This window comes from Trachypithecus francoisi, unplaced genomic scaffold (genome assembly GCF_009764315.1).
Source record: "Trachypithecus francoisi isolate TF-2019V2 unplaced genomic scaffold, Tfra_2.0 Lachesis_group16, whole genome shotgun sequence".
Classification (NCBI taxonomy): domain Eukaryota; kingdom Metazoa; phylum Chordata; class Mammalia; order Primates; family Cercopithecidae; genus Trachypithecus; species Trachypithecus francoisi.
This window is the reverse complement of record NW_022681461.1, coordinates 73,796,359-73,812,582: the sequence shown is the minus strand read 5'-3', so window position 1 is coordinate 73,812,582 and position 16,224 is coordinate 73,796,359. Positions and strand designations below refer to the sequence as shown.

At 41.9% G+C, this 16,224-nt stretch overlaps 1 protein-coding gene across 7 annotated transcripts in view; it reads right to left on the bottom strand.

The window, feature by feature from the left end:
• Positions 1-16,224, bottom strand: part of SUSD1 (sushi domain containing 1) — a 143,226-nt gene that overhangs the window by 90,506 nt on the left and 36,496 nt on the right. For all 7 annotated transcript variants that reach the window (XM_033237815.1, XM_033237818.1, XM_033237812.1 and 4 more), the window contains one exon: positions 1,517-1,696. In XM_033237815.1, the coding sequence (XP_033093706.1) occupies positions 1,517-1,696 (180 nt within the window). The remainder of the gene's footprint in view (positions 1-1,516; positions 1,697-16,224) is intronic.

The window sequence follows — 16,224 nt, the reverse complement described above, 5'->3', positions numbered from 1 at the left end:
CAAAATGTGGGATACTCATATAATGGACTATTAGCCTTAAGAAAGGAAATGTTGACACATGTTACAACATGGATGTTTCTTAAAGACATTATGCTTAGTGAAATAAGCCAGTCTCAAATGGACAAGTACCATATGAGATACCTACAGTAGTCAAATTCACAAGAGACAGAAAGTAGAAGGGTGACATTCCAGGGCTGTGGGGAGGGGCAAATGGGGAGTTGTTGTTTAATGGGTATAAAGTTTCAGTTCTGCAAGATGAGAAAGTTCTGGAGATTGGTTGTGCAACAACATGAGTATACATAAACAAACACTACTGAACTGCACACTTAAAAATAGTTCAGATGGTGTATTCATCAGTTTCATGTTGCTATAAAGGAATACCTGAGACCAGGTAATTTATAAAGAAAAGAGGTTTATCTGGCTCCTGGTTCTGCAGGCTATACAGGAAGCATGGCACCAGCATCTGCTTCTGGTGAGGGCCTTGGGAAGTTGATGATCATGGCAGAAGGTGAAGAGGGAGCAGGCATGTCAAACGGCAAGACAGGGAACCAAAGAGAGAGAAGGAGGTGCCAGGCTCCCTTTAACAACTTTAACTTTTAAAGTTCTCATGTGAACTAACAGCAAGAATTCATCACCAAGGGGAGGACACAAAGCCATTCCTGAGTGATCTGGCCCCATGACCCAAACACTTCCCACCAGGCCCCACCTCCAACACTGAAGACCACATTTTGGCATGAGATATGGAGGAGACAAACATCTAAACTATATTAGATGGTAAGCCAGGCATAGTGGCTCACACCTGTAATCCCAGCACTTTGGGAGGCCTAAGAAGGCAGATCGCTTGAGGCCTGGAGTTGGAGACCAGCCTGGGCAACGTGGTGAAACCCTGTCTCTACTTAAAATACAAAAATTAGCCGGACATGGTGGCAGGCACCTGTAATCCCAGGTACTCAGGAGGCTGAGGCACAAGAATCACTTGATCACTGTAACCCAGGAGGCGGAGGTTGCAGTGAGCTGAGATCACGCTAGTGCACTCCAGCCTGGGTGACAAAGCAAGACTCCATTTCAAAAAAAAGAAATGAAACTATATTAGATGATAAATTTTATGTTTTATGTGTGTTAACACAATAAACATTAAAAAGCCATTTTTCATCATACCACCTTTTCTCTGAAAAACGGTCAACAGGTGTTAAGTTAGGAGTATGCCCCTCTGAGAAAATGGTTCATGGAGAAAAATGTCTCAGCCAGTCAAGCAGAGGGGACAGGAATCACAGCGATTTAAGGTGAGTCTCAAAAGATGGATGCATAACATTTTCCATCCAACTTATTTTTCCAATCCACCCTCTAAATCTTCAGGATTTAGCTGACAAATCTAAAGCCAGGTGCACAACCAGGTAAATAGCAGAGCTGGATGCAGTATGTAGAGTGAAGCAGCAATCAGACAGTTTTAGGTCCTCGGCTCCCACTGGATGTTTTGTTCCTGGGTAGCAGGAGCCCAGAAGAACAGAATCTGTACCTGTGCATGTTAAAGTGCTTTCTCTCCAGGTGCCTTTCTCTGTGCAAACAGAAGTGATCTTTCCTCCAGGGCTCTCAAAGCCCTCTTGACAGACATAGCGAGCCACACCGCCCAGGCTGGAGCTGTGATTTCCTACCAAGATGGCGTGCCGCATTTCTGGAGGGTTGCCACAGTTGATCTCTGCATTGGAAACCAACACAGCACTGGTTATAAGCCCTGACTTCCAACCCTACAATTCATATCTTTAAAATAAATACTTAATAGTGATAGAGGCAACTCAAACATGAAAAGAGAAAACACTAACCCCATCAAATAATCCAATATAAGTATGTCTGAATTTAATTAAATTTCTAAACATGCACACATAGAGAATAGTCAAATTATGAGATTACTTACTTATAAAGAATTCATTGATCTATGAAATAATATATCTTAGCATTCTTTTAAATATTACAGTTCTCTGGTACATTTCCTATGCATCTTCAGATCATCAACCCCAGAGTAGATGATAATGCAATTGTAGCAATTATTGCCAATTGATTGTTAAATAGAATATATTCAAAATCTCTGAACTTTTTAAAGCAAATTAATGGAGAAAGTATTTATCGCCTACAGATTCAACTTATATGTACCTTTCAAAGAAAAAAGTCAGTTGCACAGGAGGAGATAAACCTGGAATTACAAAACTGATATGAAATTTTTTTCCCTACAACTGACTACTAAAAGACAATTAAATATTTACAGAGAACTATCTAAAGGTAAAAGACTATGACATGACCATTCTAGACCCAGTCAAACTATACTTCACTTAAGAGCCCAAGAAAGTCATTTTTAGATATTTCAGAACTTTTAAAAATCAACCCATGTATCTTTTCTGGGAAAAAAAATTAAAAAGATGAATCAGAACAAATATCGTAAGAATAAGTGCAGCACAGACAGGTTTTAGAAAAAACACCAAGGAACAATGAAATCAGCAAGATGTATGGATGTCTCCATAATTATTTAAATGTGATTGTAGAGCTTGACATAACTATTAGTAAAGGATTCTAGAACTAAACGTTGAACAATGTAAAATAATAATAAAAATATAATTTTAAATGATTTCAATAAAACCAGAGCAATGAGTTGAAGGGAGGAAGTAAAGCATACTAATGTTTCATATCACGCGATAGTGCTCATGGAAAAAGCATAATAAATATAAAATAAGATGGCTGTAATAATTTCAAATGTCACCAATAGTCCCAGTTATACCTAAACACAGAAAGAAAAAAAAAATCTGTTATTGTACGGTGAGACAAAAAAAAAAAAGAAAACAAGGCATTCATTCTGATTTGTGATTTTCTCCCCAATCTGTAGAAAGTCAAGAAAATTAAGCCCTCCTGACATCCAGCCTTTTTAAACAGAAGTCCTTTTATTGAGATAACAGCATTCAAACTAGAGAAAATCATATAATCTGTTCCCATATCCCCACCAGCCATCCTTGGCCTTAGAAATAGATGGCTTCTTTTAAATGAGCCTCTGATACAGAATGTGTGGATTTAATGGAATTATACTCTTTTCCATTCCATTGTGGATGCTTGGTCTGGTGCAGGACCCCAGAGTTATTTCTAGGAGGGAGGTTTCCCAGAGCAGGATCTCATCTAATTTCCAACCCTGTCTACCTCTCATGTGCCAGGTTTGCCCACAGAGCTTTGGTTCCCTTTTCATGCATATTCACCAGACACAAGACTCCTTGGCCCTCATCATGTTTTCCCATCAAACCTTCAGATGTATTTAATGGCCCAAGACATTCCAAGAATGAATATATTTGTGTGTACACAAGCAACCAACCAAAGAGATGGTTAATGTTTCATAAGACTGCCTAGTCACATTGTTGACATCTGAAACATCTTCTAATTTAAGACGGAGTTCAGTTACAGCAGGAAGTAGAGGGGCCATCGCTAAAGAGGTTGGAGGTATAGGTTCGTGTACACTGAAGGTGGAATGTTAAAGTGCTCAGTGGAGAAGTCTGGGAGGGAACCCAGCGCAAGTCATTGGATTAGGGGAGAAGCACAAACACAAAAGGGATAAAAGTACAAAAGATAACTAGATTGGCTTCCATCTTGGATGTGACTAAGAATAACGGAAGGCATGATGACTTTGGTTGGGACTGCAAGATTTTTTTAAAAAATTAATAACAAATATTACCCAATTGATAAGAAATCAATAACTTGTTATCTAAGGATTAAGGCTCAGAGGCTCAGGTGGATGCCCTATTAGGAAGCAGCTTGGACCTGTGGCTCTGTGAGTTCCCCATTAACAGAGCTATTCAAGTTGGACAGTCCCTCAGCAAGAGACATTTAGAGAGGATTCCAGCATGGCTTGGATTAAATGCATGATTCTAACAGCTATACATCTGAATCCCCTGGGAAGCTTTAGAAAAACGCACGTACTGCAGTCCCACACCCACCCAGAGATAACTCTTCTGATTCAGTAGTACTGAATTGGGTTCTTGGTATCCAAATTTCTACAAAGCTCCAAATTTGATTTTGGTGCACACCCTCAGCTGAGAATCTGAATGAAATCCTGGTACAAATGGCTACCATTTGTCATCATATGCATTCCAACAGATCCTAAGTATAAAGCATTACTATTCACAATACCCATCCATGTTAAGGGTTATTTTCCCCACAGTACAGGCAAAGACAGCTCAAAATGATTGAATGATACGTTCAAAGTTACACAGGCAATTATGGGATGGCCAGGAGTTGAAGACATGTCAGTTGTATTCTTTTCCCTACACCCACAGCTTCTCGAAAGTTGACTGGGCATGGTGGCTCACACCTGTAATCCCAGCACTTTGGGAGGCTGAGGCAGGCAGATCACTTGAGACCAGGAGTTTGAGACCAGCCTGGCCAACATGGCAAAACCTCATCTCTACCAAAAATACAAAAATTACCTGGGCGTGGTGGCATGTGCGCCTGTAATCCCAGCTACTCAGGAGACTGAGGCACAAGAATCACTTGAACCCAGGAGGCAGAGGTTGCAGTGAGCTGAGATCGTGCTACTGCACTCCAGCCTGGGCAACAGAGTGAGACTCCATCTCAAAAAGAAAAAGAAAAATGTTGTTCCAACTCTGCCCAGGCTGGAGTACAGTGGCGCCATCACAGTTCACCACAGCCTTGACCTCCAGGGCTCAAGAAATCCTCCCACCTCAGCCTCCCAAGGAGTTGGGACCACAGGCATGTACCACCATGCCCAGCTAATTTTTCAGTTCTTTGTAGAGACGGGGTCTCTCTATATTGCCCAGGCTGGTCTCGTACTCTCAGACTTAAGTGATCTTACCGGCCTCAGCTTCAAAAAACGTTTTTTTGTTTTTTGTTTATTTTTGTTTTTGTTTGTTTGTTTGTTTGTTTTGAGACAGTCTCACTCTGTTGCCCAGGCTGGAGTGCAGTGGCACGATCCCAGCTCATTGCAACCTCTGCCTCCCGGATTCAAGTGATTCTCATGCCTCAGCCTCCCAAGTAGCTGGGACTACAGGCATGCGCCACGATGCCCAGCTAATTTTTTGTAATTTTAGTAGGGATGGGGTTTCGCCATGTTGTCCAGGCTAGTCTTGAACTCCTGAGCTCAAGCGATCCACCTGCCTCAGCCTCCCAAAATACTAGGATTACAGGTATAAGCCACCATGCCCGGCCTACAATTTTTTTTTTTTTTTTTTTTTTTAGATGAAGTCTCACTCTGTCACCCAGGCTGGAGTGCAGTGGTGCAATCTTAGTTCACTGCAACCTCCGTCTCCTGGGTTCAAGCAATTCTCCTGCCTCAGCCTCCTGAGTAGCTGGGATTACAGGTGCCTGCAACCATACCCAGCGAATTTAGTATTTTTAGAAGAGACAAGAGTTTCATCATGTTGACCAGGTTAATCTCAAACTCCTGACCTCAAGTGATCCTCCCAGAAAAACTTTTTAAATAGAGTAGTAGTCAGAATGATCTGAACTCTCTGAAGAAATAACACATACATTAGGACCTGAAGGATGGCAATGAGCCAGCGATGTTTGGGACCGAAGGAAGAATATTTCAATCAAATGAAAGCACCAATGCAAAGACCCTGAGGTAAGAAAGCTCTTGGTGGGTTCCAAAAAGGGAAAAGCAACCTGTGTGGCAGGCGCCTAGTTAGTGAGAGGGAGACCGGCATGAGATGAAGACGGAGAAAAAAGCAGAGCCAAACCACACAGGGCCTTAAATATCTTGGGCTTTATTTTAAAAGCAATGGAAGCTCTTGTTGGGTTTTAAGTATGGGAATGAAAAATCTGATTTAGGTTTTTAAAAGACCACTTCGGCTGTTAGGTAGAGAAAGGTTGGGAGAAGAATAGGAATAAAAAAAAAAGACATCAGCCAGGGTCTACAGCAGTAGTTCAATCGAGAGATGGACTTCTTGGATGGACTTCAGAGGGGATGGAAATGGAAGGAAGAGATGGATTTGCGATGTATTCTGGAAGCAGAACTGAATGTTCGTGGTGATAGTTTGGATGTGAGGGTGAGAAGCGGGGTGGAATCAAGACTATTACCTAGAGACTATTACTTAGAGATATAGGAAGTATAGAGTATTATCTATTCTTTCTGTTGTTTTGGGATTTTTGTTTTGTTTTGAGACAGGGCCTTACTCCTGTCGCCAAGGCTGGAGTGCAGTGGCACAATCACAGCTCACCACAGCTTTGACCTCCTGGGCTCAAGTGCTCCTCCCAGCTCAACCTCCCAAGTAGCTGGGACCTCACACGTGCACCACCACATATGGCTAAATTTTGTATTTTTTGTAAATATGGGGTTTCACCATGTTGCCCAGGCTGGCCTCAAACTCCTGGGCTCATGAAATCTGCCCACTTCGCCCTCCCAAAGTGCTGGGATTACAGGCGTGAGCCATCACCCAGCCGAGTATTATCTATTCTTATACAAGTATTATCTATACTGTTCATATGACCTTTATTTCATGCCTCGCGGATTTAGTGTCTTTTTATGAATACATACCTATCTTCCCAAATATATGGACAGTTCCTCAAGGACAGAGTTTTTGTCTTATAATTCTTGTACCTCCGCAAGGCCCGCTTAAAAACATGTTTTACACCGTTGTTCATTGATAGCTTGCTACTACTTTATCACAGTTCAAGATGCAATAAATGCTGCTATGATATGCCACCAGCCCCTCAGGAAGAAACCAGACATCACTAGATCCTACGTCCAAATAACAGGACAGACATATTCTATACTTCTATATTTATTATATTACTATATTACTTCTTTTTTTTTTTTTTTTTTTTTTTTTTTTGAGGCGGAGTCTCGCTCTGTCGCCCAGGCTGGAGTGCAGTGGCCGGATCTCAGCTGACTGCAAGCTCCGCCTCCCGGGTTTACGCCATTCTCCTGCCTCAGCCTCCCGAGTAGCTGGGACTACAGGCGCCCGCCACCTCGCCCGGCTAGTTTTTGTATTTTTAGTAGAGACGGGGTTTCACTGTATTAGCCAGGAGGGTCTCGATCTCCTGACCTCGTGATCCGCCCGTCTCGGCCTCCCAAATTACTTCTATATTTATTATCCAACACAGGTAATTCACATGCACCAAATACCAAGTAGATGAGAGCTGAGAAGAAGCCCCACAAAAACCAGTATCAATCTTGTGGCAGGGAATTATAAGAAAGTTATTCAGGCCTCAATAATTTTAATAATAATAGCATTCAGCCAGGCATGGTGGCTCACGCCTGTAATCCCAACACTTTCAGAAGCCAAGGCAGGAGGATTGCTTCAGCCCAGGAGGTCAAGACCAGCCTGGCAAACATGCTGAAACTCCATCTCTACTAAAAATATAAAAATCAGTCAGGTGTGGTGGCGCATACTTGTAATCCCAGCTATCTGGGAGGCTGAGGAAGGAGGATCGCTCAAACCTAGGAGGCAGAGGTTACAGTGAGCCAAGATTGCACCACTGCACTCCAGCTTGGGCAATAGAGTGAGGCTCCATCTCAGAAATTAAAGAAGGATAGGAGAGGGGAGGGGAGAGGAGGGGAGAAGAGAGGGAAAGGAGAGGGAGAGGGAGAGGAGAAGGAAAGGAGAGGGAGGAGAGAGGGAAAGGAGAAGGAAAGGAGAAGGAAGGAAAAGAAAGAAAGAAAAGAAAGGAATGAAAGAAAAAGGAAGAAAAGAAAGGAAAAGGAAAGGAAAAGAAAGGAAGAAGGGAAGGAAGGAAGGAAGGAAGGAAGGGAAGGAAGGAAAGAGAAGGAAGGAAAGGGAAGGAAGGAAAGGTAGGGAAGGGAAGGGAAGAAAGAGAGAGAAAGAGAGAGAATATAGCATTCATTGAAATACTCCCAAACACAAGGTAGTCTACTAGATACACACTACCTTATTTATTCCAACAGAAAATCCTACAAAGTAGCCAGGTGAGGTGGCTTATGCCTGTAATCCCAGCACTTTGGGAAGCTGAGGAGGGCAGATCACTCTGAGTTCAGGAATTCAAGATTAGCCTGCGCAACATGGCAAAAACCCATCTCTACAAAAAAATTTTAAAAATAAAAATAAAAATACGATAACTAGCCAGGCATTGGTGGCTCGTGCCTGTAGTCCCAGCTACTCGGGAGGCTGAGGTGGGAGAATCACTTGAGCCCAGGAGGTGCAAGCTGCAGTGAGCCAAGATCGCACTACTGCACTCCAACCTAAGTGACAGAGACCCTGTCCCAGAAAAACAAAAACAAAAAAGAAAATCCTCCAAGGTAGGTGGGGTTTTCTCATATAGTGTACAGATAGGAAGATGGAGGCCCTAAGAGCTTACGTCACATTCAAAGTCACATCACTCGTAAAAGAGCTGATATTCAAACTGTGGTTTGTGTGACCTCAAAGTCCAGGTCCAGTAAACCTGGGCAGCTTCACCACAAAGCTTCACCTAGGCTCCACCTAGGCCCTGACTCGGTTCTTTAACCTTATAGGTTGGCTAAAACCTAAAGAGAAAAGGTTGCCTGAATAAGCATTCAAGTCAGTCTGGAAGGGTTCGATGACAACGCCTCCTGCCCAATCTTGTCTCCAACAACTTTCCAAGAGCAAGAGGACTGCTGGGAATAGATGTCTCCTGTAGCTCTGTGACTCCCTGAAACCTTCTTGGGCCTGATGTTTAACCCTATGTATGACATTAGAGTCTGGCCTGGGGCTTGCCTAGAACATGACCCCATCACAGATATTCCCAACTACTGCCACTTCTGCTCAGACCAAATGGCATCCAAGAAAGTAGGTAGTTCCTACTAAGAAATACTCAAAAATCAATCCAACAGAGACCACAGTGGGAAATAAAAATATAATCCTATTTCATACATTAAAAGACCCCAAAACTCGTACTATCACAAGGAAATAAACATTTAAAAGCAGTTTATACTCCCAAGGAAGAAAAAATAAGCAGCACAAATTTGCATTGCATATGCATAGGGGCATTCATTAAAGCACATGTTTTTCTGGCTAATTACGTTATTAAGTAACAACGTTTGCATCTGCATCAGAAATACAGTCAACTAATTATGAGCATGGCTGGGAATTTTCCCTTACTCTCCCATTGTCTGTGATTTTTTCAAATAATGAGCTTCAAAATAGGACTCCCAGGGGAGTGGGGGAGAATGTATTGTGCTGGTTTCAAGGGCCAAATTTATAATATAACTTATATCTCATATCTTGAAGATAAAAATGTTTATCCACAGGGCCAGCTTTCATATTCTACCAAGGAAATAGTCCAGAAGGAAATTTCTTTGATGAAAGGTACAGGCAACTTACGGCATCTAATCAACAACTGACTGTATCACAAATGTCACCCATATTGGCTGCCGTTTATTATACACATCAGCACAATAACATAGATTGATGACAGAAAGAATCTAGTAATATAAAGGCTCCATCTAAGACTGTTTAGAGATCAATAAATAACAAGCTGAGAAAGAAAAAAAGTGACCAACAATGCCAATAAATTCAGGCAGACTTTTTGCCATCTGCTAGAGGAATGAATGATGGACCCATTCCACTTACTGATATTGACCCCAAAATAAAATCTCCCCAGAAAAATAAGCAGTGCTATATGTAAAGCTTTGCAAAAGAGCAGAAGCAAGTGCTAAAAACTGAAGAAAATCACATTCGAGTCAGTTTTCATCTTTACCCAACAATAACAGAAATAAGTCTCTAGCATGCCTTGGAATCCGATCAGAAGGCTAGCACACCAATTGGAAATTAGTGGAATGTGGTAGGTTGTAAGGGCCTAAACAGTCCAGGCAGATTAACACCAGGGTCTGCACAATGCTTACGTTCCAAATCAGATAATTCAGCGTGATACCTATAGTTTCTTCATTTGTTTCATCTGTGAAAGTGTTCTCTCCCCGACTAAATGGTAAGCTCTTTCTGGGCTATGCATATACCCTGTATTTTTAAATATCCCCTGCAGTCCTTTGAATTACAAACATTATTTTAAACATTAATCTTTGTGACGTTCCTATGTAAGTAACATGGTCTAAGGAATCTTCAACAAAGTTTCATGCATCTTGCAGCATGTCTGTATATAACCATGAATCTGACTGCTGAGGTTGGCCCCTCATTCCAGGATCCCTTGGGCACTAAATTACACATATCACTCATGATGGAGGTTGGAATCTAATGTCTCAATATCTAGCAAGTTGAACTTAGATAATGTTATACAGCAGAAAGAACAAGGCTGGGCGCAGTAGCTCACTCTTATAATCCTAGTACTTTGGAAGGCCAAGGCATGAGGATCACTTGACCCCAGCAGTTCAAGACCAGCCTGGGCAACATGTTAAGACACTGTTTCTTAAAAAAGAAAAAAAAAGAAAAAAGTTTATGTTAATTAGCCAAGCATGGTGACCCATGCCTGTAGTCCCAGCTACTCGGGAGACAGAGGCAGGAAGATGTCTTAGGCCCAAGAATTTGAGGGTGCACTGAGCCATGATTGCACCACCACACTCCATCCTGGGCAACACAACTGAGACCTCATGTCTGAAAAAAAAAAAACAAAGCCGGGGCATTGCATTACCAGACTTCAAACTACACTATAAGTCTACAGTAGCCAAAACAGCATAGTACTGGTACAAAAACAGACACATAGGCCAAGAGGCCAATGGAACAGAATAGAGAACCCAGAAATGAAGCCACATCTTCCACAAGAAAAGTCAACAATAACAAGCATTGGGGAAAGGACTCCCTGTGCAATAAATGGTGCTAGGCTAGCTGGCTGGCCATATGCAGAAGAATGAAACTGGACCCCTACTTTTTCACCATATATAAAAATTAATTCAAGATGGATTAAAGACCTAAATATAAGAATGCAAACTGTAAGAATGCTGGAAGAAAAACTACAAAACACCATTCTGGACATCAGCCTTGGGAAATAGTTTATTATTAAGTCCTCAATAGGAATTGCAACAAAAACAAAAGTTGACAAGCGGGACCTAATTAAACTAAGGAGCCTGTACAGCAAAATAAACTATCAACAGAGGAAATTGATAGCCTACAGAACAGGATAAAATATTTGCAACCTGTGCATCTGACAAAGGTCTAATATCCAGAATCTATAAGGAACTTAAACAATTCAACAAGCAAACAACAATAACTCCATTAAAAAGTGGGCAAAAGACATGAACAGACATGTCTCAAAAGAAGACACACAAACGATCAAGAAACATATGAAAAAATGCTCCACATCACTTATCATCAGAGAAATGCAAATCAAAACCACAATGAGATTCCATCTCACTCCAGTCAGAATGGCTATCATTAAAAAGTCAAAAAACAACAGATGCTGGTAAGGCTACAGAGAAAAGGGAATGGTTATACACTGTCGGTGGGAACGTAAATTAGTTCAGTCACCGTGAGAAATCTCCAAATTCCTTTCCAAAGAGCTTAAAACAGAACTACCATTCAACCCAGCAATCCCATTACTGGGTATATATCCAAAAGAAAATAAATCGTTCAATCAAAAGGATGCATGCACTTGTATGTTAATCGCTGCACTATTCACAATAGCAAAGACATGGAATCAACCTAGATGCCCATCAATGGTGGACTGGATAAAGAAAATGTGGTACATGTACACCATGGAATACTACACAACCATAAAAAAAATCATGTCCTTTGCAGCAACATAGATGCAGCTGGAGGCCACTTCTAATATCCTAAGCATATTAAGGCAGGAACAGAAAATTCTAATATTCTAAGCATATTAATGCATGAACAGACAATCAAATACCACATGTTCTCTCACATAAGTGGGAGCTAAACATTGGGTATTCATGGACATAAAGGTGGGAACAATAGACATGGAGGACAAATAGAGGGAGGAGGGAGGAAGGGGGTTGAAACACTAACTGTTGGGTACCATGCTCACTACATAGGTGACAGGATCATTCATATCCCAAATCTCAGCATCACGCAATATACCCTTGTAACAAACTTGCACATGTGCCCCCTGAATCTAAAATAAAAGTTGAAATTATTTTTAAAAAAAAAATGTGGCCAGGCACAGTGGCTCACCCCTGTAATCCCAGCACTTTGGGAGGCCGAGGCAGGAGGATCACCTGAGGCCAGGAATTTGAGACCAGCCTGGCCAACATGGTGAAATCCCATCTCTACTAAAAATACAAAAATTAGCCAGGTGTGGAGGCAGGCGCCAGTAATCCCAGCTACTCGGGAGGCTGAGGCAGGAGAATCACTTGAACCCAAAAGGCGGAGGTTGCAGTGAATCAAGTTTGTGCCATTGTACTCCAGCCTGGGCGACAAGAGCAAACTCGGTCTCAAAAAAGAAAAGAAAAGAAAATGTTACTGCAAGCATAAAAGAAAAATGGGAGGGTTATAGTATGGAGCACATTCTCAAGAGTAGTTTATTAACTGCTCTAATGAGCTCATTAGTACCCAAAAGTCTACTTGCTCTTAAGGCAATAGAAAGAAAAACAGATTACTTTTTGATGCATTTTGTATTCTAAATTCTTCCATGAACTTTAGCCTTGACTAACAATATATTTTCTTCAGATTGTATTCATAGAGAAAGCTCATTTGGAGGAAAAAGAAAATTTTCCTTTTCACATAACACTTATCATCAATAAATAGTGTCTAGTATGGAAACAACTGGAATCTAACCACTTCAGAAACTGCAGAGGAGGTGGTAGGGTGCATAAAAGCATGAATGTTAGGAGAAAAAAAGAGCTTAGCAGATCTCTTGTAAGGATCTTCCATTTGCAGAAGTAACAATAATGTTTGTTGATGCTTTGAGCTGCATATGAATATTTCTTTTTATCAAAATATAACATTAAAACTCTTCCTTCTAATGTTCTAGTTGTAAATAGAATGTCTGAATGGAAAACAAATAAATAAGGTAAAGTAAAAACTGAAGAACTTTACACTTTCTCATTTTATAGTAAGAAGTTTCAGAAAGATCTTACATTTTTGATAAGGAGACCTGCCACTCCTCACTAGAAAATGGCCCACTTATTCATGACCGTGACATTGAGCCATACCTATTCTGCATTATGCACAAGGCCAAGGGCTTTATTCATTATCCCATTAAATCTTCACAATAGCTCTAAGGGATGAACACCATTTTATTCCCTTCCACGAAAGGAAACTGGAGTTTAGAGAGGTTCAGAGTGGTTGCACAACTAGTTAGTGGCTAAGACAAAACTTACACGGGTCTTTCTGAGCCAAAAGCTCATGTACCATCCCTACTATTGGCAGCCTTATAACCAATGTCATCACTCTTTCAGCACACTCAAATGACTTCAACCATTTACAAATATGGAGACATATTTTAATGGCATTTACTTGGCAAAAGCGTAACCCAGCAGAACTGCTGCATGCAATGGATAAGTCAATGCAGTTCTAAAAAATGTGTTAAAAGATCAGTATATTGTGAGGTGCCAGAAAATGTATTTAATTATTTTTAATTTTTATTCATCTATTTTTTAAAAGTTTTTAGAGACAGGATCTTCCCCTGTTGCCAACGCTGGAGTACAGTGGCATGATCACAGCTCACTGTAATCTTGAACTCCTGGGCTCAAGCGATCCTCCTACCTCAGCCCCCTGAGCAACTGGGACTATAGGTGCATGCCATCACACCCAGACAATTTTTTACTTTTTTGCAGAGACAAGGTCTCACTATGTTTTCCAGGCTGGTCTTGAACTCCTGGCCTCAAGCAATCTTCCTTTCCTGGCCTCCCAAAGTGCTAGGATTATAGGTGTAAGCCACCATGCCCAGTCCAGAAAATGTATTTCAAATGAGCAAACATCCTATCACCTGGAACACAGATCCTATACACAAGGTAAATGTGCTCTCACTCACTCCTCCCTCAGCCATGGTGGCATCATTAGTCAATCACAGCATTCGTCTGTGCTAAGTCTGGATGTGGTCTCAGGATCCTTTTCACACCAGCACTAAGACTCCACAGGCAGCCATGTAATGAAGCTTATCTGCCACTCTTCATTTGAATGCACTAAATTGTGGTACAATTTATGTCAAAGCTTTTTCAAACTCTTTCCACTTTTGTAGAGATAAGAAAAATCTCAAAAGACGGAGAGTTGACTCGGCAACAATGAATACCCTTCTGGCCAGGTCCTAGACCACACTGTGCGTGAAGGTGTGTTTGTCTCGGCACCCCTCTCCTAGCGCCCTCCAGCTTTTTTATCATCACCTCCCATCTCCAGGGTATGCTGACTGGGGCTGCCTTCTAGAAAAGTGCGTCGGGCTCTCATCTTGGTACATAAGCTCGTGCATTACAATAAGTGACTTCCTTATCCTGGTCCTTAAACTCCTCTGTGAAATGGGAAATAATACCAATCTATTAATCTTACACATGTTAAAGTGCTGGCCACCTCTACAGAATCAGGCTCTGCTATTAATGGACTTTGGAAACCATGTCCCACCCTGTTGACCAACTCAAAGGAGAAATTCTGCTTCTGTAATCAGCCCACCATGCTGGGCCATCCACCCTATAAGGGCCATACACAGAGGTAATGGGGGAAACCAGGAGTCAGCCCCAAGGTCTCTGTTTCTGCTTTATCAAAGCCTAGAGATGTCATGCCAAGAGAGAAGCAAGCATGAAGGCCTAGAAGACAAAGCAAGGAGGTTCGGAACTGGGAAAGGACATAAAGCTTGGGGACAAAACAAAAAAGGGGACAAGGGTTTCTACAAGGCTCAGCCACACGATAAGCTGGGATGGCAGTTAAGGAGCCCATTCCACAGTGACTGCCATCATCTGCAGCGCCTTTTGAGGGGACCTCAAGGTGCTTCCACAGGCCTTGAGTATGCCAGGCACTGTGTTATGTCCTGGTGAGATCCTGCTAAAGAAGGCTGTATGGTCGCTGAGCTCCCCGATCTACAGTCCAGTAGGGGAGACTAATGAAAGCCATGAAATCAATCATAAATAATATACTTACTTACTGGGTACTAAGAAAGAGAATAATGACAGAGGTGACTTTTTTTTTTTTTTTGAGACGGAGTCTTGCTCTGTCACCCAGGCTGCAGTGCAGTGGTGCAATCTTGGCTCACTGCAAGCTCCACCTCCCAGGTTCACACCATTCTCCTGCCTCAGCCTCCCAATTAGCTGGGACTACAGGCGCCCACCACCACGTCCAGCTAATTTTTTTTATTTTTAGTAGAGACGGGGTTTCACCATGTTAGCCAGGACGGTCTTGATCTCCTGACCTCGTGATCCACCAGCCTCGGCCTCCCAAAGTGCTGGGATTACAGACGTGAGCCACCGCGCCTGACCCCAGAGGTGACATTTAAACTGAAACTTGAAACATGAAAAGGAGCTTGATAAGCAGAGAGGCTGCACCAAGAGATGAATGGATAAAATGTGATCCATCCATACAGTGGAATATAATTCAGCCTTAAAAAGGAATCACATTCTGATACGTGCTACAACATGAGTAAACCTTGAAAACATGCTAAGCAAAAGAAGCCAGATGTAAAAAGACAAATATTATGATTCCACATAGATGAAGTGCGTAGAGTAGGCAAATTCCTAGTGACAGAAAGCAGATAGAGGTTACCAGAGTCTAGAGGGAGAGGGAATGAGGAGTTAGTGTTTAAAGGGTACAAAGTTTCCATTTGGGATGATGATAAAGTACTGGAAATGGATAGTGGTGATGGTTATACAACATTGTGAATGTACTTAGTGGTGCTAAATTGTTCACTTATATATGGTTAAATGGTAAATTTTATATTATGTGTATTTTACCGCCCCCAAAAAAACTTTTTAAAGCAAGGAGACCAGGTGCAATGCCTCATGCCTGTAATCCCAGCTACATGGGAGGCTGAAGCAGAAGGATCACGTGAGTCCAGAGTTCGAGGCTGCACTGAGCTATGATCATACCACTGCACTCCAGTCTGGGCAACAGAGCAAGATCCCATCTCTAAAAGATATACATAAAAAATTTTAAAAATAGGCCAGGTGCGGGGGCTTATGCCTATAATCCAACACTTTGGGAGGTTAAGGCATGAGGATCATTTGAGTCTAGGAGTTTGAGACCAGTCTGGGCAACATAGTGAGACTCTGCCTCTGTGAAAAATTTAAAAAAAAATAGCTTGGCATGGTGGCACACACCTGTGGTCTAAGCTACTCCGGAGACTGAGGTGGGAAGATCACTTGAGCCCAGCAGTTCAAGACTGCAGCGGGCCGTGGTTGAACGACTGCACTCCAGCCTAGGTGACAGAGAAAGA